Source organism: Paroedura picta, chromosome 1 (genome assembly GCF_049243985.1).
Source record: "Paroedura picta isolate Pp20150507F chromosome 1, Ppicta_v3.0, whole genome shotgun sequence".
NCBI lineage: Eukaryota > Metazoa > Chordata > Lepidosauria > Squamata > Gekkonidae > Paroedura > Paroedura picta.
Window position 1 is genome coordinate 191,460,687 of NC_135369.1, and position 21,470 is coordinate 191,482,156.

At 45.5% G+C, this 21,470-nt stretch overlaps 1 protein-coding gene across 2 annotated transcripts in view; it reads left to right on the plus strand.

The window, feature by feature from the left end:
• PKHD1 (PKHD1 ciliary IPT domain containing fibrocystin/polyductin) overlaps nt 1–21,470 on the plus strand; it is a 454,238-nt gene that overhangs the window by 158,974 nt on the left and 273,794 nt on the right. For both annotated transcript variants that reach the window (XM_077315063.1, XM_077315054.1), the window contains exon 36: nt 8,360–8,510. In XM_077315063.1, coding sequence (XP_077171178.1) covers nt 8,360–8,510 — 151 coding nt within the window. The remainder of the gene's footprint in view (nt 1–8,359; nt 8,511–21,470) is intronic.

Consider the following 21,470-nt stretch of genomic DNA (forward strand, 5'->3'; position numbering starts at 1 on the left):
ATATTAATGCCAGAACCACGGGCAATAAGAAGGAAGAGTTGGAACTTCTCATGCTGATGGAAAGGTATGATCTAGTAGGCATCACAGAAACTTGGTGGAATGAATCTCATGACTGGAATGTAATGGTGGATGGATATGAACTGTTCAGAAAAAACAGAATAGATCGAAGAGGTGGAGGAGTGGCACTGTATAAGAGGAAAGGGCTTACCTGTCAGGAAATTCTAGTGAAGGAGAGCATATCTACTATGGAAAGCATCTGGGTGAAAATAAGCGAGGGGAAAACAAACAGTGTGGTGGTTGGTATCTGCTACGAGATGGTATCCAACCAGTGTGGAGGTTGGTATCCAACGAGAGGATGTGGATGCTGCACTTTGTGAGCAGCTTGAGAAAATATCCAAGCGGCAGGACCTTGTCTTCATGGGTGACTTCAATTTCCCAGATGTGTGCCGGGAAACAAACTCACTCATGCAAGTTTCTGACCTGCCAGGCTGACAATTTCATTTATCAAATGGTAGATGAACCCACAAGAGGTTCAGCCATACTGGACTTAATACTGACCAACAGGCAAGAGTTGGTGGATGAGGTGAAGGAGGTGGGGACCCTAGGGGGAAGTGACCATGTCCTCATAGAATTCCTTTTGAGATGGGGAGCCAAGGAAGCTTGTAGCCAGACGCGGATGTTGGATTTTCGTAGGGCAAACTTTAATAAATTCAGAGACATGATAAGTGTCATACCATGGACGAGAATGCTGGAAGGGAAGGGAGCATGTGAAGGGTGGGCGCTACCCAAACAAGAGCTATTGCATGCTCAATCAATGACTATCCCAGAAAGACGAAAACACTGCAGGAGCTCTAAGAAGCCTATTTGGATGAACAGAGAACTTCAAGAGGAACTAAGAAAGAAAAGGGAAATGTTCAGGAAATGGAGGGAAGGACAGAGCTCTAAAGAAGAGTACCTACAGGTTACTAGGCACTGTAGATCAATTATCAGAAAGGCCAAAGCTGAGAGTGAGCTAAGATTGGCCAGGGAAGCCCACTGTAACAAGAAAAGATTTTTCAGTTATGTGAGGAGCAAATGTAAAGTAAAGGAGGCAATAGGCCCACTGTTGGGCGCAGATGGACAAACTCTAACGGAGGACGCAGAGAAAGCAGAAAGGCTCAGTGCCTATTTTATATCTGTTTTTTTCCCACAGGTCAAAGGGTTTAGATACATCTAGAGTTGGCAGTAGCCAAGGGATAGTGTCTGGGTGGCAGGTTAACATGGATAGAGAGGCTATTGCGAGGCATTTAGCTGCACTGGATGAGTTCAAATCCCCTGGGCCGGATGAAATGCACCCGAGAGTGCTCAAAGAACTTTCCGGAGAATTTGCACAACCCTTGGCCATCACCTTGGGGACCTCTTTAAGGACTGGAGATGTCCCGGAGGACTGGAAGAGAGCAAATGTTATTCCGATCTTCAAAAAAGGGAGGAAGGATGACCCGGGAAACTACAGTCCAGTGAGTCTGACCTCTGTTGTGGGGAAGGTAATGGAGCAGATATTAAAGGGAGCTATCTGCAAACATCTGAAGGACAATTTGGTGATCCAAGGAAGTCAGCATGGATTTGTCTCCAACAGGTCCTGTCAGACCAACCTGGTTTCCTTTTTTGACCAAGTAACGGGTTTGCTGGATCGTGGAAATTCAGTTGATGTCTTTTACTTGGATTTTAGTAAAGATTTTGATAAGGTTCCCCAAGATATTCTGATGGATAAGTTGAACGACTGCAATCTGGATTTTCAGACAGTTAGGTGGATAGGGAATTGGTTAGAGAACCTCACTCAAAGAGTTGTTGTCAATGGTGTTTCATCAGACTGGAGGGAGGTGAGTAGCGGGGTACCTCAGGGCTCGGTGCTTGGCCCGGTACTTTTTAACATATTTATTAATGATCTAGATGAGGGGGTGGAGGGACTACTCATCAAATTTGCAGATGACACCAAATTGGGAGGACTGGCAAATACACCGGATGATAGAGACAGAGTTCAACGAGATCTGAACACAATGGAAAAATGGGCAAATGAAAACAAGATGCAATTTAATAAAGATAAGTGTAAAGTTCTGCATCTGTGTCAGAAAAATAAAAAGCATGCCTACTGGATGGGGGATACGCTTCTAGGTAACACTGTGTGTGAACGAGACCTTGGGGTACTTGTGGATTGTAAACTAAACATGAGCAGGCAGTGTGATGCAGCGGTAAAAAAGGCGAATGCCATTTTGGGCTGTATCAACAGGGGCATCACATCAAAATCACAAGATGTCATAGTCCCATTGTATATGGCACTGGTCAGACCACACCTGGAGTACTGTGTGCAGTTCTGGAGGCCTCACCTCAAGAAGGACATAGATAAAATTGAAAGGGTACAGAGGAGAGCGACGAGGATGATCTGGGGTCAAGGGACCAAGCCCTATGAAGATAGGTTGAGGGACTTGGGAATGTTCAGCCTGGAGAAAAGGAGGTTGAGAGGGGACATGATAGCCCTCTTCAAGTATTTGAAAGTTTGTCACTTGGAGGAGGGCAGGATGCTGTTTCTGTTGGCTGCAGAAGAGAGAACATGCAATAATGGGTTTAAACTACAAGTACAACGATATAGGCTAGATATCAGGAAAAAAATTTTCACAGTCAGAGTAGTTCAGCAGTGGAATAGGCTGCCGAAGGAGGTGGTGAACTCCCCTCACTGGCAGTCTTCAAGCAAAGGTTGGTTACACACTTTTCTTGGATGCTTTAGGATGCTTAGGGCTGATCCTGCGTAGAGCAGGGCGTTGGACTAGATGGCCTGTATGACCCCTTCCAACTCTATGATTCTATGAGAAAGAGAAAGATATACCCAACTGAATGTAGAATTCCAGAGAAAAGCTAGAAGAAATAAGAATGTTTTCTTAAATGAACAGTGCAAACGAATATAAGAAAACAATAGAATGGGGAGGACCAGAGATATTTTCAAGAAAATTGGAGATATGATGAGAATGTTTCATGCAAAGATGGGTATGATAAGGGACCAAAATGGTAGGGACCTCACAGAAGCAGAAGAGATTTTAAAATGGTGGCAAAATTATACAGAAGAACTATACAAGAGCAAACTTAACATCCCAGATAACCACAAAAGGGGTTGTTACTGACCTGGAGCCAGACATCCTGGAATGTGAAGTCAAATGGGCCTTAGGAAGTCTGAGCAACAATAAAGCTAGTGGTGGTGACAGCATTCCAGTTGAACTATTCAAAATCTTAAAAGACGATGCAGTAAAAGTGCTACAGTCAATATGCCAGCAAATTCGGAAAACTCAGCAATGGCCACAGGATTGGAAATGGCCAGTTTACATTCCAATCCCAAAGAAGGTCAATGCCAAAGAATGTTCAAACTACTGCACCATTGCACTGATTTCTCATGCTAGCAAAGTTATACTCAAAATTTTACAAGCTAGGCTCCAGTAATATGTAGACCGAGAACTTCCAGAAGTACAGGCAGGATTTCGAAGAGGCAGAGGAACTAGAGATCAAATTGCCAACATACACTGGATCGTGGAGAAAGCTAGAGAGTTCCAGAAGAACATCTACTTCTGCTTCATTGACTATGCTAAAGCCTTTGATTGTGTGGAGCACAACAAATTGTGGCAAGTTCTTAAAGAGATGGGAATACCAGAGCATCTTATTTGTCTCTTGAGAAACTTATATGCAGGTCAAGAGGCAACAGTGAGAACTGAACATGGAATCACTGATTGGTTCAAAATTGAGAAAGGAGTTCGGTAAGGCAGTATACTGTCACTTTGCACATCATGTGAAAGGCGGGATTAGAGATGTCACAAATTGGGATCAAGATTGCAGGGAGAAATATCAACAACCTCAGATATACACATGATACCACTATAATGGCAGAAAGTGAAGAGGAACTAAAGAGCCTGTTGATGAGCGTGAGGGTGCAAGATTTGGCTTCAAACTCAACATCAAGAAAACAAAGATCATGGCATCCGGCCCTTTCAATTCCTGGCAAATAGGTCAGGAAGAAATGGAGATAGTGACAGATTTTATTTTCCTGGGCTCCAAGATCACTGTAGATGGGGACTGCATCAAAGAAATTAAAAGACACTTGCTCCTGGGGAGGAAAGCTATGGCAAATCTAGACAGCATCCTACAAAACAGAGACATCACCCTGCGAACAAAAGTGTGTCTAGTCAAGGCTACGGTCTTCCCCGTTGCAATGTATGACTGTGAAAGGCTTTTGAACTCTGGTGCTGGAGAAGACTCTTGTGAGTCCCTTGGACTGCAAGGCAAACAAACCGGTCAGTCCTAGAGGAGATCAGCCCTGACTGCTCCTTAGAAGGCCAGATCCTGAAGATGAAACTCAAATACTTTGGCCACCTCATGAGAAGGAAGGACTCCCTGGAGAAGAGCCTAATGCTGGGAGCGATCGAGGGCAAAAGAAAAAGGGGACGACAGAGAATGAGGTGGCTGGATGGAGTCACTGAAGCAGTTAGTGCAAACTTAAATTGACTCCGGGGAATGGTAGAGGACAGGAAGGCCTGGAGGATCATTGTCCATGGGGTCACAATGGGTCGGACACGACTTCGCACCTAACAACAACAACATTGTTTTGTTTTTTGTTTGTTTTTGCTTCTCTTCAATCCTTACAATTCCTTCTGTTTGGTTGTAATGTTACATTAATTTCTGACAGTCCAGGTGATAATTCTTGGCACACTTCTTGAATATTCTTCTGGGTCCTGTCCTCAGGTTCTTGAATATTTCTATGACTACTCTGAATCTTTTCCTTAGTTCTTTCCTCAAATTGTTAAACTGGATGCATCAATGTTAGCCATCGCTTTTCCATCAGTTTTTAAATTCTTGGTCTTCATCTCTTTCTTCTACTTTCCATCTGCCTTTTTGATATATTCCAGTTGTTTTTTGTGTTTTGCAAACTTTACACACTTTCCATATAGCATTTCCATCTACTTTTTTCTATGTGAGATGACAAGTAAACTGTCTTCTATGCAAATGCAGGAATTTACAGCTATCACATTTTATATTTTAAAATAACCAGGCTAAAGTATAGATCATAATAGGGAGAGACGTTATCTTCAATCCTCATGGGGGATGATTCATAGTAAATAATAAACATACTAAGCAGGGATGTAGCTTATTTCCTTATCATCATTTCACAAACATAGTTATGTTACCAACATAATCTATTAAAATTCAGTTTTAGTAAGATATGGAAGGGGAAGTGAGAAGGGAGGAGAAAAGAGAAAAATTGAAAAAGAAATCAGCAAAAATAATCAGCTTTTTGTTGGTTTCTGTAAATATTTTCATGTCCTTAAGGAGATAATTATTTCTATTGCTGCCTGAACATGGTGGCCACCCACTCCAGGAATAATTAGAGCAGATGGCTGTTAATACATCCCTTGGAAAAAAAGAAAGGCAACTTGGCAATAAACCGATTCCATTCCCCCCCCCCCTTTTATTTCCGCCATCTCCGAAGATGTGATTTTTTTTTTTTTGCTTCCCTTCAGGTGGGTGAGGGGAAGGCGAAGGGGAAAGCCAGTCTCTCTGGCGTATTAATCTGCGAAGCTGTCAAGAGTTCACCGCCTGGCAAGTACGCCCCGCGTCTTCCATCACCGAAATTAAGTGTTCTGAAAGGTGGAGCTGGAGTCCTAGGGTCTCCGGCATGGGGAAATATATACACTGTATTCCATCACTTAAAATGTTAACCTTGTCCCTCACCGGTAACTGGGAACAGGAACACTTGCTCCTTGCTTGCTAGTTAAATGGCAATCTGTCAATGCGGTGGGTGGGGGGAGAATGGAAAGGCAGCCTCATGGAGTCTGTCTCTGTGATTTGGCTGCAGACTTCTGAAGTCTCACTGGTCCTTGCCAGCCCAGATGGGAGAGGCCCGATAATGCAGGACTTCACAGGTTTCCCAGTGCTCTGACCACTCTGTCTCTCTCACTGTGGGCTGCAGCTAACAATGGGAATGTTTTCCTAGTTGCAGCAAAACGGGGTAATGTTTTGTTTGTTTGTTTGGCTAATGGTAGGTGTAAAAGGCTCAGGAAGGTCCAGAAGTTGTGCCTATAATGTCTTAATAGGCAAATTAGTGTATTCCAGGCTCTTTATATATATATATATATAAAAGGCCATGGAAAAGGCCATGTCTGGGGTGCAAAGAAGAAGGCCCTGCAGGATAGTGGGGACAGTACCTTCTCTCTAGTTTAATGCCATTCTTTGTCTCGGGTTGCTACGCTTACTCTTCCCCATTCCTCCTGGAAGTGTCCCACTCAGTCTTGTCCTCTTGCCCAACTAGAGATGCAATTCGAAGGACCCTGTCTCTGTCTCTCCTCTTCCTATCAAACATACTAGTTCCTAAATAACCCTTTATCTACTCTTTAATCTCTTTGTGCACCGTTGCTACATTAATTACTCTGCCAGCAGAAGTTATGGTGGGCCAGATGAAGCACATCTTGGATTAGAGTGAGACTGATTGCCAGAGCCTCTTGGCTTGAGCAGGCGAGCACAAAGGAAGGAGAATGGTGACCGCTGGCAATCTGGAGAGAACAAGTCAAGAACCACCTTCTTGAAACCCTCAGTCTTATTTATTCTTTCTTTCTTTATTATTCAAACTTGTATGCCGTTGTTTGCCAGTAGGTCTCACTGTTCACAATAAAACATTAAAATCACAATAAAACCCCATAAGTTCCCATTATATGTTACGCAATAACAACAATGATGGCATTCTAATCCTATAGCCCTCGCCTGTTCAGTCAGAGTTCATAACGTTGGTCTCATGAGAGAGGGAGCTGGCCGATGGCTCTAAGGGATCTTGGATGGAACCCGGGCTCTGCCCTGGCCTCAACCGTACGCCTGGCGGAAGAGCACCGTCTTGCAGGCCCTGTGGAAAGCTGGTGACTCCGGCAGGGCTCTTAGCTCCTCCAGGAGGTCATTCCACCAGGTAGGGTCCAGGACCGAAAAGGCCCTGGCCCGGGTTGAGGCCAGGCGAACATCCCGAGGGACGGCCCGGGACAGCCAGTAGATTCATACCCGCAGAGCGAAGGGCCCTGCGGAGGGCATAAGCAACCAAGCGGTCCCGCAGGTAAGCAAGACCCAGACCGTGTATGGCCTCAAAGGTTAATAAAGGTAAAGGTAAAGGTATCCCCTGTGCAAGCACTGAGTCATGTCTGACCCTTGGGGTGACGCCCTCCAGCGTTTTCATGGCAGACTCAATACAGGGTGGTTTGCCAGTGCCTTCCCCAGTCATTACCGTTTACCCCCCAGCAAGCTGGGTACTCATTTTACCGACCTCGGAAGGATGGAAGGCTGAGTCAACCTTGAGCCGGCTGCTAGGATTGAACTCCCAGCCTCATGGGCAAAGCTTTCAGACGGCTGCCTTACCACTCTGCGCCACAAGAAGCTCTTTCAAAGGTTAATACCAACACCTTAAACTTGACCCGGAAACAGACTGGTAGCCAATGCAGGTGACAAAGTGCCAGTTGAATATGGGCCCTCCCAGCCACTGCATTTTGCACCAGCTGTAACTTCTGGATTAAAGTCTTACCCTCTCTCTTAGCTAGAGATGTCATTAGGAACCTCCCTCTCTCTTTCCCCCACTTTCTTATCAAGTATGTTAATTCCTAAATACACCTTTATCAGGTTGTGCATCATCGCTGTGCTAAGTACTCCAGGAATTACAACTGATCTCCAGATGACATAGATCAGACTACAGACCCCCAGACTACAGAGGTCACTTTCTCAGGAAAAAAATGGCTACTTTGATGGTGGACTCAATAACTGGTCAAGGTCTTAAGATTAATATTACCACTTCTTGGATAACAAGGGATGTAAAGATGCTGGGGATTGGGCAGTTGCAGAAGACGAAAGGCCTGTGTCGGTCCAACAGTTTGCAGCCTAGTTCTTTAAAAACTGGGTCCTTCTCAGAGGTCCATGGAATCTCTAACTGTGTCCTCCTGACAAAACGAGAAACCAACAACAGAGAAGTTCACGGGAACAGCAGAAGTGGGGTCCTCTTCCACCGTTCCCAGAGCAGCCAAGTCATCGCATGCTACCTGGACCTTTGTGCCAGTCTGCAGAAGGAAAGGCAAGGATTTTAAAATCCCCTCTTAACTTGGTGCTGGCATCCATTTGAATGCCAGCTCTTCATTTTTGTTTTGTTTCCTTGGGTCCCCTACAGGCATGTTAGATACGAACCCGTCCAGCATGAACTGGAGTTGAAAAATCTCAGTGATTTACCCAGTTAAGCATTTGTTCCTCCTGAAAAGAGTAACCCCCCCCCCAAAAAAAAAAAAAAAAACACACACACACAAACTTTTGTTCTGTTTTGTTCCAGAGTGCCTTCCGACTTTGTGGCTACTGGTCAAAGCACTGGAGCTGGCTTGGTGGACAGCCGCCACACGATGGCGATAATGTCACAGTGGAGAGAAGCCAGACGCTGCTCTTGGATACCAGCACAAGCATCCTTAATGTGCTTCACGTCAAAGGTCTGAGCATCTCTTCACCCCTCCGCCTTTTCAGCTATAGTTAAAGAAGTCTAAGACTATTAGGAGGCATTTAGTGGCTGGCTGCTCTAAGCGAGGGGAAGAGAGGAAACTATGTTTATTCATTTGCTTTATTGGTATGTCGATTTATATATTTTTAAATACCTGGAATTGTGGGATGTTGCTTGAGGAAGACGGGTTTTTCCTGCCAGCTTATGAGCCGTACCCACCTGTGAATGGCCATGCTCGCATTGGATGCCAAGTATGCAATAGTGCAATGCTCAGTGTGTTGCATGAAATTAATTTTGTTGCTGCACGGTGATGTGTTGTGGGGACAGCCCCTGCAAGTCACAACCATCAGCTGCAGTTCTGTTCTGCGTTACTCCCATCTAAGCCCACGGATTTCAGACTTGTTTACTATTAAAGATTATTATGGGCGGGAGCCATGGCTCGATGGCAAAAACACCTGCTTGTCATGCAGAAAGTCCCAGGTTGAATCACTGTCAGCTCTTAGTCAAAAGGTCCAAGCAGTAGGGTGCAGCAAAGAACCTCCATCTGAGACCCTGGAGAGCCACTGCCAGTCAGGGTAGATGAGTCTGACCTTAATAGACCAAGGCTCTGAGTCAGTATAAAGCAGCTTATAAATCATGGCTCAATGGTAGAACATCTGCTTGGCATGCAGAAGGTTCGAGGTTCAATCCCCAGCATCTCTAGCTAAAAGTAGCAGGTGATGTGAAACATTTCTGCCAGAGACCTTGGTGAACTCCTGCTGGTCAGAGTAGACAGGATGCACTGTAATGGAACAAGGGGCTGAGTCAGTATGCCAGCTTCTTAGGGGAAGGGCTCATGACTCAGTGGTGAAGCATCTTCTTGGTATGCAGGAGGGCCCAAGCTTGATTGCTAGTATCTCAAGTTAAAAGCATCAGGTTGTAGGTGATGTGAAAGTCCTCTGCTTGGGACCCTGGGCACAGTCTGCACTTACTTTGTTTATTCCATTGTCAATCCTGTTGAATTCAGATTGATTTGAACTAAGTTCTTCCTCTTCCCCTCCTCCCTATTGAAACAGGAAAGTGTTCTGCATGTGGTTAGGGTAGTTCAGAAGTGGGGGGAGCCAAGCCTCTTTCTTTCTTTTCTTGAAGGGGGGAGAGAGAGGAGCTGAGCAGGGAGCCTCCGTCTTTTCTTGGAGGGGGTGGGGGGAGAGGATCGAAGAAGGCAGAGAAGGGAGAAAAAATCCAAGGCCGCCAGAAGTTGAGAGAAATTAGGAGCTTCTCCTTTAAGGCAAGCTTGTCACATGCCCACCTTTGGCCAATCAGGGTGTCTCTCCCACGGAGGTTCAAAACAGCCTGCTTTCTCTAATCCGAATCTTGAAATATTGAGCATTAAAAGCACTCTTAAAAGCACTCTAAGATGTCGCACAATAAAGGTAGGGTCACTCCAAATCAATCCTTCTTGCTGCAGAAGGAAAATTTAAATCACCCCAAATCAAAATGGAAATTGCACTCTATATAGACTGCAGGGACTGAATCGACCTGGGATTGAAATAAAAGCTCCGTGCAGTTTACACCCTGGAGAGCTGCTGCCATCTGACCTTAATGGACCAGTTGTCTGACTGTATCAGTGTTCACGTTGCAAGAAGAAATTAAGTGTGTATCGGAAGTCCCTGAAAATAACCAGTCTAGATGGGTTCAAATGAGTAGCTGTGTTGGTCTGAAGTAGCACAATAAAATCAGAGTCCAGCCAGGCACCTTCCAGACCAACCAAGATTTATTCAAGGTGTGAGCTTTCGAGTGCAAGCGGTCTGAGGAAGAGTGCTTGCACTTGAAGGTGCATGCCTTGAATAAATTTTTGTTGGTCTGGAAGGTGCCTGGCTGGACTCTGATTTTAACGTAGGTGGGGTTACTGGTGAGTGGGTTTCACTGATGTCATTCTGCCTTATGTTGCATTCCTCTTCTCCGGGTTAGTAGAATTTGTAGCACGAGTCCCACATTCTGTGCATGTTGAATTGGATCCTGTTCCCTGTTGCTTCATTCACTTGTCCCCCCCCCCCCCCGGATTACACATGCAAAACAATCAAAACAGCTGGTTCTATTAAGATGCATTTGGCAAGGAGTTTTACATCGACACACAGTGGCATTTTCTGCTTGCACAACTGTAGGTGTGTGGACAATGCCATCAAGTTACAAATGACTTATGGGGACGCAGTGGGGCTTTCAAAGCACAAAGCCCCTGGTGGAATAAACTCCTGGACGATCTTCCAGCGTTCCGCAGGGCCTGCAAAATGGAACTCTTCCACCAGGCTGAGGCCAGGCAGCAAGGAAGACTGTGGCCCCCCCGCAGGAGTGGTGGTAGCGAATGCCATCTGTGCCTTCTATCGCCCGTCCCCTCCTCGATGTATAATTGGGAGGATTATTAGGTCTGGTTTTACTAGGTGTTTTTGTTGCAGCATCTTTATACCCATGGGATTTTTGAATGCAATATATCGGTTTTTATGTCTGTTTTAAGGGGTTTTATTGGGCTTTTGTCCAGACATTGCCTCAAGCCTTTGGGGAGAGTCGGGCAATCAAATTGAATAAACAAACAAACAAATAAACAAACAAATAAATAGGACAACGATATAGGCTTTGTTGTTGTTGTTATGTGCGAAGTCGTGTCCAACCCATCGCGACCCCATGGACAATGATCCTCCAGGCCTTCCTGTCCTCTACCATTCCCCGGTGTCCCGGATATAGGCTAGATATCAGGAAAAAATAAGTACAACGATATAGGCTAAAAGGTAAAGGTAAAGGTATCCCCTGTGCAAGCACCGAGTCATGTCTGACCCTTGGGGTGACGCCCTCCAGCGTTTTCATGGCAGACTCAATATGGGGTGGTTTGCCAGTGCCTCCCCCAGTCATTACTGTTTACCCCCCAGCAAGCAAGCTGGGTACTCATTTTACTGACCTTGGAAGGATGGAAGGCTGAGTCAACCTTGAGCCGGCTGCTGGGATTGAACTCCCAGCCTCATGGGCAAAGCTTTCAGACGGCTGCCTTACCACTCTGCACCACAAGAGGCTCTCAGACAGATATAGGCTAGATATCAGGAAAAAATAGTACAATGATATAGGCTAGATAGGCTAGAATTTTTTTTTTCACAGTCAGAGTATTTCAGCAGTGGAATAGGCTGCCTAAGGAGGTGGTGAGCTCCCCCTCACTGGCAGTCTTCAAGCAAAGGTTGGATACACACTTTTCTTGGATGCTTTAGGATGCTTAGGGCTGATCCTGCGTTGAGCAGGGGGTTGGACTAGATGGCCTGTATGACCCCTTCCAACTCTATGATTCTGTGATTCTATGATTCTAAATAAATAAAATGGAGAACTCATGAACCCATAAAGGTGCCTTATAGTGTTAAAGTATTGTCTACTCTGACTGGCAGCAGCTCTCCAGGGTGTCAGGTGGAGGTCATTTAGCTAGAGATGCCCAGGATTGACCCCGGGACCTTCCGCATGCTGAGCAGACGCTCTGCCACTGAGCCACGGCCCACAGAGCTGGCTTGCCATTACTGGCTTCTGCTTAGCGACTCGTGACTTCGGTGGAGGTCTCCCCCACCCACTCCCAAGACGCAGCTTTTGAGATCTGAGTGGTTCAGGCTGGCCTGGGCCACACAGGTGAGGGTTACATGTTGTACTAATGTCTCAAAAATAAAAACCACCATCACCTGCAAAGTGATGGAAAGATTCCTGATACATTTATTTAGCCTAGCTCTTTGGGATGTTTACGTGAGGTATCTGCTCTGAGTTTCTGACGATAGGCCAGAATATAATAATAATATAACTTAAAAGAAAAAAATCAGATTTAAATTTCAAAATAAGTAAAAAAAAATCCCCTTCAGGGGTTCTAAGGCTGGAAGATCCGAAGCTTCAGGTCCATTCACAGCTGCTTTTAGGGATGCCAGTCCTCAGGTGGGACCCGGGCATCTCCTGGTTTCACAGCTCATCTCCAGGCAACAGAGATCAGTTCCCCTGGAGAAAAGGGTTGCTTGGGAGGGGGGACTGCATAGCTTTCTGCTCTGCTGAGGTCCCTCTCAACCACTCTCAGCTCTATCCCAAAGACTCCAGATGCTTCCCAACCCACAGCTGGCAAGCTAGCAACTTTCCTTCCTGGCAGAGCAGTTCCTCAGTGACAGACTGGCCAGGGATTCTGTTTTTTTGGGGGGGGGCATCATCTGGGCATGGAATTGGGGTTGCTTTGGGTAGGCAGGTAGTTGTGAGTGTTCTGTATTTCTGTAGGGGGTTGGACTAGATGACCCTGGAGATCCCTTCCGACTATGATCCTAAGCCTGCTGAAGATGAGACTAGCAGAAGGATCCCCTTTCCACATGGTCACAGTGAGGTCCTGAGGGAGGGACAGCAGACCAACACACAGGTGGGCTGCCAGTCAGGGGAAATCCTCGATCAGCCCATTCCTGCAGGCCAGCAATGAGTGCAAATATGGTGGGCCATTTCCCTCTGCTGTTTTCAGCCACCCCCAAATTGAACTGGATCCTATGGGCCTTTAACCCCCTCCCCCCCCCCTGGGGTTTCCTGGGCCCGATTATTTCTCCTGCCACAAACCCAGCAGATTTTCAGACCCAGGGCCCCCTGTTATTAAACCCCTTAATGGGAAATACAAGCCAAACAATCAAGGGGAGCAGAGGCAGAGAGCATCGGAGAATAATCTCCAAGAGGAACCCTTCTTCCTCTTCATCCCACAGACCCTCGGAGGGCATCTCACCCCTTCCCTATAGGAAAATTATCCAGGGGGGCTCTGGGGCAGGGCTTTCCGCGGTGCATTAATCAGAGACTTCTGATGAGGAAAAATCTACTTTGCTGGTTGCCAGCTGGTGTAGAAAAAGCAGCAGGGTTCAGCTGTGCTTCAGCATCCTTTTATTCTGGCTCTGAGATGGAAGATGCTCATTCCGTTAGAGGTCCCATTGCCCTATTTCTGATAAGGAAGAAGGGGAATGGTCAGGGGCAGACTCTGAATTGCAGGAAAATTCTTCCAGACTTTTCCAGGCAGATCATGATCAGCAACTACTTAACGAAGTAATTTCTGCCTTGATATAACTTTGATTAAACATTTTTAAACATGACATAAAAAACTGAACAAAGCTAATAAGAATTTTAATAGGCAATAAAAGGAAATAAAGAAAGAAAAACAGAGGAAAAGAAATAGAAACAAAATAAATATAGAAAATACTTTAAAGAGGCTTCTGATTTTAACTAGAATATATATCAAATTACTTATCAGTTACTATATTATTATAATATAAAAAGATGAAATCCCTTTTTCTATGAATATATTTCCCCCCTTAATCCTCCAAACCATATATCAACTGATCGTTTCCTCGCAAAACACGCAAAAATTGTTTAAGAGGTTTCCAGTTAGCAATGAAATAAGTCATCTTTTTTTTTTTTTCCTTAAATTAACAAATTGATACTGTTGAAACCTCCGGATCATCGGTCTCTTTAAAACTGGCTGGTAGAGGTTGTAAAAGGTTGTCCAAAGGACGTTCCGTTTGTCCCTTTCCTGGGTTTTTATATGAGGTCTTAAAAGTGGAAAGAGTGATGCTTTGTAAGGACACCTCCTGGACCAGCATATCAAAACTTTTTGGTGACCTCCCGAAAGACACTATGGAGGATCTCAAGGTGCCATGAATTGAGGCTCCTGTTATTGCTTTACATTAGGGGCGGTGCTGTCAAAAGATGGGGGTAACGCTTTTTAAGATTATTTAGGCAGACAAAAGGAAGTGGATAAAAAAAAATTCCACGAGGCTTCTTCTCTGGCCATCAGAGCTTCTTTACAGTGATTAAGAGTGGCAGTCTCCAATCTGGAGAGCCAGGTTTACTTAGACCAGAACAAAAAATATGAAGTAGAATGCTGGATGCATTTAGAACTCAGAATCATAATTAAACATTAATTTATATAAAATTTGCAAACTTATGACTATTATAAAAAAATGCACTAAAATTTAGTTCCCTGTGAAATGTTTTGCACACCTTAGTGGGAGCAGCACAGAATTAAGGGGTACATAGGGTAGTTTGGAAGGCCGAGCATCAAGGAATTGAGGCTTTTGGTGCTGGAGAAGACTCTTGTGAGTCCCTTGGACTGCAAGGCGAACAAACCGATCAGTCCTAGAGGAGATCAGCCCGGACTGCTCCTTAGAAGGCCAGATCCTGAAGATGAAACTCAAATACTTTGGCCACCTCATGAGAAGGAAGGACTTCCTGGAGAAGAGCCTAATGCTGGCAGCGATTGAGGGCAAAAGAAGAAGGGGACGACAGAGAATGAGGTGGCTGGATGGAGTCACTGAAGCAGTAGGTGCAAACTTAAATGGATTCTGGGGAATGGTAGAGGACAGGAAGGCCTGGAGGATCATTGTCCATGGGGTCGTGATGGCTTGGACACGACTTCGCACCTAACAACAACAAGGGTTTGGGAATTCTCATCACTTTAAAGTTTCTTTATCTTTTCTCTTTCTGTCAGACCTGTACCACTCTAATCCTATTTAACATCTTCATGTAGCCTCTTGCTCAGCTGGTGCGGAAGTTTGGACTTGGTTGTCACCAGTATGCTGATGACACCCAGCTCTTCCTACTGATGGATGGCCACCCTGATTCCCCCCCCGCCGAATCCTTAGCCAGATGCCTGGAAATGGTGACAAGGTAGCTCAAGCAGAGTCACCTGAAGCTTAACCCCTCAAAGAAGTCCTGTGGCTTGGCAGGAAGGGTACAAGTGAGGAAGTGTACCTACCCAATCTGGACTATCGTAGTTCACTCCACCAGAAACCTGGGTGTGATCCGTGATGCCTCTCTTTACAGGCACAGGTCATGAGAGTAGTACGGCAGTCCTTCTACCACCTGCAACAGGTCAAGCTACTAGCACCCTACTTGGTCCCAGACATTCTAGCCACATTGATCCATGTGACGGTCACCTCTAGACTAGACTTCTGTAACTCGCTCTATGCAGGCCTTCCCTTAACCATGACCTGGAAACTGCAACTGGCCCAGAATGCTGTGGCCAGGATCCTCACAAACACACTACGGAGGTCCCACATCTGGCCTGCCCTTCAACAAATTTCACTGGCTCCCAGTTGAATTCTGGATCAGGCTTAAGGTTTTGGTAATCATCTTCAAGGCTCATGCCATCTCCAGTGCCCAGATCAGAACAAAGATGCCAGTTATTCTTGGATGCAATATTATCTTCAGCACACTGGGTCAATAGAGAAAGTTCCTTTAGACCAACGTTTCTGAGGGGTCTGTCCAATTTTCTTTGTAGTTCTGAGGAGATCTGGAGAGTGGAGAGCAGTCCTGGATCTGAGAGAACTAAGCCAGTGGGTCAGCAAATGCAAATTCCATATGGAATCTCTGTTCTTCAGATTACATTACAGGATGACTTCTTATCACCCTTGGCTGTCATGGATATTCCTATCCACCAAAGTTTCTACGTTTGATCTTCCAGGGGCAGCATTTCAAAGATAAAGTTTTTTCTTTCAGTCTCTCTTCATCACCAAGGGTTTTCACCAAAGTAATAGAAAAAGAAGAGTTGGTTCTTACATGCTGCTTTTCTCTACCAGAAGGAGTCTCAAAGCAGCTTACAATTGCCTTCCCTTTCCTTTCCCCACAACAGACACCCTGTGGGGTGGGTGAGGCTGAGAGAGCCCTGATATCACTGCTTGGTCAGAACAGCTTTATCAGTGCTGTAGTGAGCCCAAGGCCACCCAGCTGGCTGCATGTGGAAGAGTGAGGAATCAAACCCAGCTTGCCAGATTAGACGTCTGCACTCCTAACTACTACACCAAGCTGGACCTCTAGTTACCTTGATTGCTGGATTATATCAACAAGGGATTCTTGTCTACTCTTAGTTGGATGACATTCTTATCAGGGCAAAGGATTAAAAATAGTGGAAAAGGCTATGGAGATGATGATAAACTTTCTTCAAGCACATAGTCTCCAAAACAGCCACTTCACTTAGTAAAATCACAGCTATATCTTGGTGCTTTTGCATGCACCAATGATTTAGACACACGGGACGGGTAAGGTACTTCACAATGAACCATAAAATCAACATTTTAAAACTTAGATTTTCAGGAATTTATCGGGGACTTTGTTTTCTGCATGCTACACCAAACAGGTTATGTGTCAAAATAATGGTTGGTTTCATGAATTGGAAAGGTTCCATGACTGGAGATTTCTATTCTGGATGCTTTAGGATGCTCTGGGCTGATCCTGCATTGAGCAGGGAGTTGGACTAGATGGCCTGTGTGGCTCCTTCCAACTCTATGATTCTATGGTATCATTGCAATGGGTATGTTTTTACTTAAGATTTGGCACCAGTCCTGAAAAAACAAAATTTCCTGCTAGCAAATGGGAAGTTTCTTTCAGTACCTTAATTTGAATTACGAAATGTCCTGGTTAATCTTTGTGGTTTCTGTTTGCATGCATAACGAATGGGCAGTATTAAAAAAAATCCAAATAAATAAATAAATAGATAAACAAACATATAAATAAATAAATAAAATACTGGGGATGTCATAAGTTGGTGCAGCTTGCTTGAGGTGGACCCCCCCCCAGACACTGTGCCAGTAGGATTATTCAGATACAAGGAAAGTGTGGGAGCGCTCCGTGGCCTGCAAAGGTTCATTGCATGTGTCATTTGGGGTACAGAAAGCACCGGGAAAGGCCTGAGGGGGCTGCCTTCATGTCCACTGGTGCTTCATCAGACTGGAGGGAGGTGAGTAGTGGGGTACCTCAGGGCTCAGGGCTCGGCCCGGTACTTTTTAACATATTTATTAATGATCTCAAGAGCCTCTTGTGGTGCAGAGTGGTAAGGCAGCCGTCTGAAAGCTTTGCCCATGAGGCTGGGAGTTCGATCCCAGCAGCCGGCTCAAGGTTGACACAGCCTTCCATCCTTCCGAGGTAGGTAAAATGAGTACCCAGCTTGCTGGGGGGGGGGGGGTAAACGGTAATGACTGGGGAAGGCACTGGCAAACCACCCCGTATTGAGTCTGCCATGAAAACGCTGGAGGGCGTCACCCCAAGGGTCAGACATGACTCGGTGCTTGCACAGGGGATACCTTTACCTTTATTAATGATCTCAATGAGGGGGTGGAGGGACTACTCATCAAGTTTGCAGATGACACCAAATTGGGAGGACTGGCAAATACTCCGGAAGATAGAGACAGAGTTCAACGAGATCTGAACACAATGGAAAAATGGGCAAATGAGAACAAGATGCAATTTAATAAAGATAAGTGTAAAGTTCTGCATCTGGGTCAGAAAAATGAAAAGCATGCCTACTGGATGGGGGATACGCTTCTAGGTAACACTGTGTGTGAACGAGACCTTGGGGTACTTGTGGATTCTAAACTAAACATGAGCAGGCAGTGTGATGCAGCGGTAAAAAAGGCAAATGCCATTTTGGGCTGTATCAACAGGGGCATCACATCAAAATCACAAGATGTCATAGTCGCATTGTATACGGCACTGGTCAGACCACACCTGGAGTACTGTGTGCAGTTCTGGAGGCCTCACTTCAACAAGGACATAGATAAAATTGAAAGGGTACAGAGGAGAGCGACGAGGATGATCTGGGGCCAAGGGACCAAGCCCTATGAAGATAGGTTGAGGGACTTGGGAATGTTCAGCCTGGAGAAAAGGAGGTTGAGAGGGGACATGATAGCCTTCTTTAAGTATTTAAAAGGTTGTCACTTGGAGGAGGGCAGGATGCTGTTTCCGTTGGCTGCAGAGGAAGGGACGCGCAGTAATAGGTTTAAACTACAAGTATAACGATATAGGCTAGATATCAGGAAAAAGTTTTCACAGAGTAGTTCAGCAGTGGAATAGGCTGCCTAAGGAGGTGGTGAGCTCCCCCTCACTGGCAGTCTTCAAGCAAAGGTTGGATACACACTTTTCTTGGATGCTTTAGGATGCTTAGGGCTGATCCTGCGTTGAGCAGGGGGTTGGACTAGATGGCCTGTGTGGCCCTTTCCAACTCTATGATTCTGTGATTCTGTGATTCCCAGTGGAATTCCCCAAGGACTCTTCAGACTCGCTCGCGCCCTCTTCCCCACTATCTGTGTCCCTGGAGACTCATCACTACCCCTCCACCCCTTGGCTGGGCTCTACCTTCCTGCTCCATTGGCGTGATGTCTGCCCAACAGATCTTTCCCTTTCTTGGCCTCCTTTACCTTGCTCTTTTTGCTGCTTTCTCTTCACTCTGTTTTCCTTCTATCTCGCCACCCCCTATTCCCATGTCCTGATGCCTTTTATTCTCCCCAGTCTGTCCCCTTCCTGCTCCCTCATTAGCCTCGCATGAGGTTATAGCAAGCCTGCCCTGCCTCCTTCATCTCCAGCCCCGCAGTCCCATCCTTCTGGATCTCTGTGCCACCAGCCACGAGCTACAAGACTGGGATGCAGCAGGACATGAGTCTCTTCCTGTTACCCACCTGAGCCTGGTGAGTTTTCTGCTCCCACCATCCCACTCTCTGTGGCTGTCAGGATTGGTGCAGCGGCTGACAAAGTTTTCTTGTCATGGCTGGATGTGTTTTGGGGGCTCTGAATGTTTTCTGTCAAGGCTAAGCAGGGAGAGGGGCCCCTTACTAGATGCTTGAGGTCTCCTAGCCGGCTGCCTTCCTCCTGCAGGAGATGCAACCTTTTCCAGGTGTCAGGGAGGAGTCCTGGGAGGGTGAGCTGCTTGGGAGGCCACTCATGGAAAAGCCTAGCAATGCTTTTTAGTAGACTAGGAGTGCCCCTCCTCCCTTTGGTGCTTTTCCACCAAAATGATCAAGTGATCAGGAAGGGGGCACTTGTCCTCTCCATGCTGCAGCCAGAACCCCCAGGAAATGATGCTTCCAGAGAGTTCACTGGGGAGCAGGAGGGAGGGATATGTTCCTGCACAGAAGACCACTAGATGAATAATGGTTACAGGTATATGCAACTCTAGTTTCATTAACATGGTTTCTGTGTAGTTCCACATTGAGAGATTAGCAGGTTCATTGAACAAAGGAGAGGGATGTGAATCTCAATGTGTGTCTGCACAGAACTCTACTTCATGAACAGCGGTTACAGGTAAGTACAACTCCATTTTATATTACTGTGTTCCACTGGGTATTGATTTTTGGAATCTTAGCAATTTTTAAAAAATACTACCTGCTTATGGGAGGAAGGGGGGAGATAAGTTTTTCATGAAGTAGAATTCAATCTGTAGGGTATAAAACTGAGCAGCTGATCCCCCCCCCCTCTCCACCATTAGTGGCCTCCTTGTTTGTGCCTTTCCTTTCCTTGCAAATCCTGATTTTGTGATTCAGTATATAGGGCACAAGTCTCTCTTTCCAGATCTACTTAGGATGAGAGTCCAGGTTGTATATGAAACTTTTACAGCTCTAGTTAGCTAACACAATTGATTCTTTGCAACCTCTGGCAACCTCTGACAACCCTGCTAGGCTTAGCTTGAGCGGATTAATGAAAGTGAGAGTAAAAAAGAAAGGGAATTGTATAGAACTCCTGCAGCCCTTATACTCAAGTCTTGGGTGGTGCAGTTCTTCTGTGTGTAGTGTGATGTTGGAGGTAGAGGAGGGAGAGAAAGAGAGAGAGAGAGAGAGAGAGAAGAAGTGACTATGGAGGACCTCGATGTATTTCATTTCATTTATTACATTCCTAGACCAGAAGAATAAAACATACATGAACAGAGTGGCTACAAGTACACGTATTCAATCTTCCATTGAAATACATATCAAAAAACAAGTGTGTCACTGAATCCATAGAACATAGAAAGATGGGTCAATGAAGGGTCAAAGAGCAACGCTACTTTCCATGTAATCAGCCTACAAGAAATGCGTGTAATGGACGTCTTGATGGCTACACTAGGATCTGTGTATCAGAAATTGAGAGCAAAAGAAAGGGGAGGCCACCCCCCAAGCTGGGGTGGCTCATGCTAGATCTAATTCACAAAATTAATGCTGCACAGAATTTGGCAATTTACCCAAGATTTCATATGCAAAGTCTGCAAGAAGAAAGGAGGCATACTATTCCTTCAGTGTTCCTGGACTTTTTTGAGAACGGATGAAATAAATAGCCCAGGCTAGCCCAATCTCATCAGATCTCGGAAGCCAATCAGGGTCAGTCCCAGGGGGTATTTGGAAGGGAGACCTCCAAGCAATACCAAGGTTGTGACACGGAGGCAGGCAATGGCAAGCCTCTGCGTGTCTCTTGACTTGAGACGCCCACTAGGAGGTGCCATAAGACAGCTGTGACTGGACGGCACTTTCCACCACCAACGTCATCCCAGAAAGAACAATACAGCAGTTACAACTGTTCTGGTAGTGCAAGGGCATGCAGGGGCACCGAATGGCATCTCCCTTCCGGTCAGGTGGATGGGGGAGCATTGAGACAGACCAGCTTGAAGACAATCCCATGTTTGGGAATCAAAAAATTAGCTAGAAAGTTTGACGGTACCCAAAAACTTCCATTTAAAAATGACTTTGGATGGCACAGAGGAATCTCAGAAATGATGAGGAACTATTTTATGAATTATTCTTATTTTTTGTGAGTGTTTTTAGATTCAGGTCAGAAATGATGCATTTTATATTTATATATGTAATATACTTTATGGACTCAAATTTTGGTTTGTACTTTATGGTGCGTCTTTTAAAGTTCCGTACAAAGCACCCCTTCTCATCTTGGTGTTCCATCCCAGATTCCATTAGGGGCAACATCTTCCGGATCCCTCTCTTATGATTGGAACTTTTGTTTCCTCTTTGAACTGACAACTCAATTAGGTAATTGGGACGGCTGGCTTTTTCATGCACAGATAATGATTTATCCCCCCTCCCCCTCTCCAGCACCCCAACACACTCTGTCTTAATCTCTTCTCCTTGCCACGAGCATCCAATGGGTAACAGAAGAAGCCTTCCCCACAATACAGGCCAGGTTATTTAGCTACCACAAC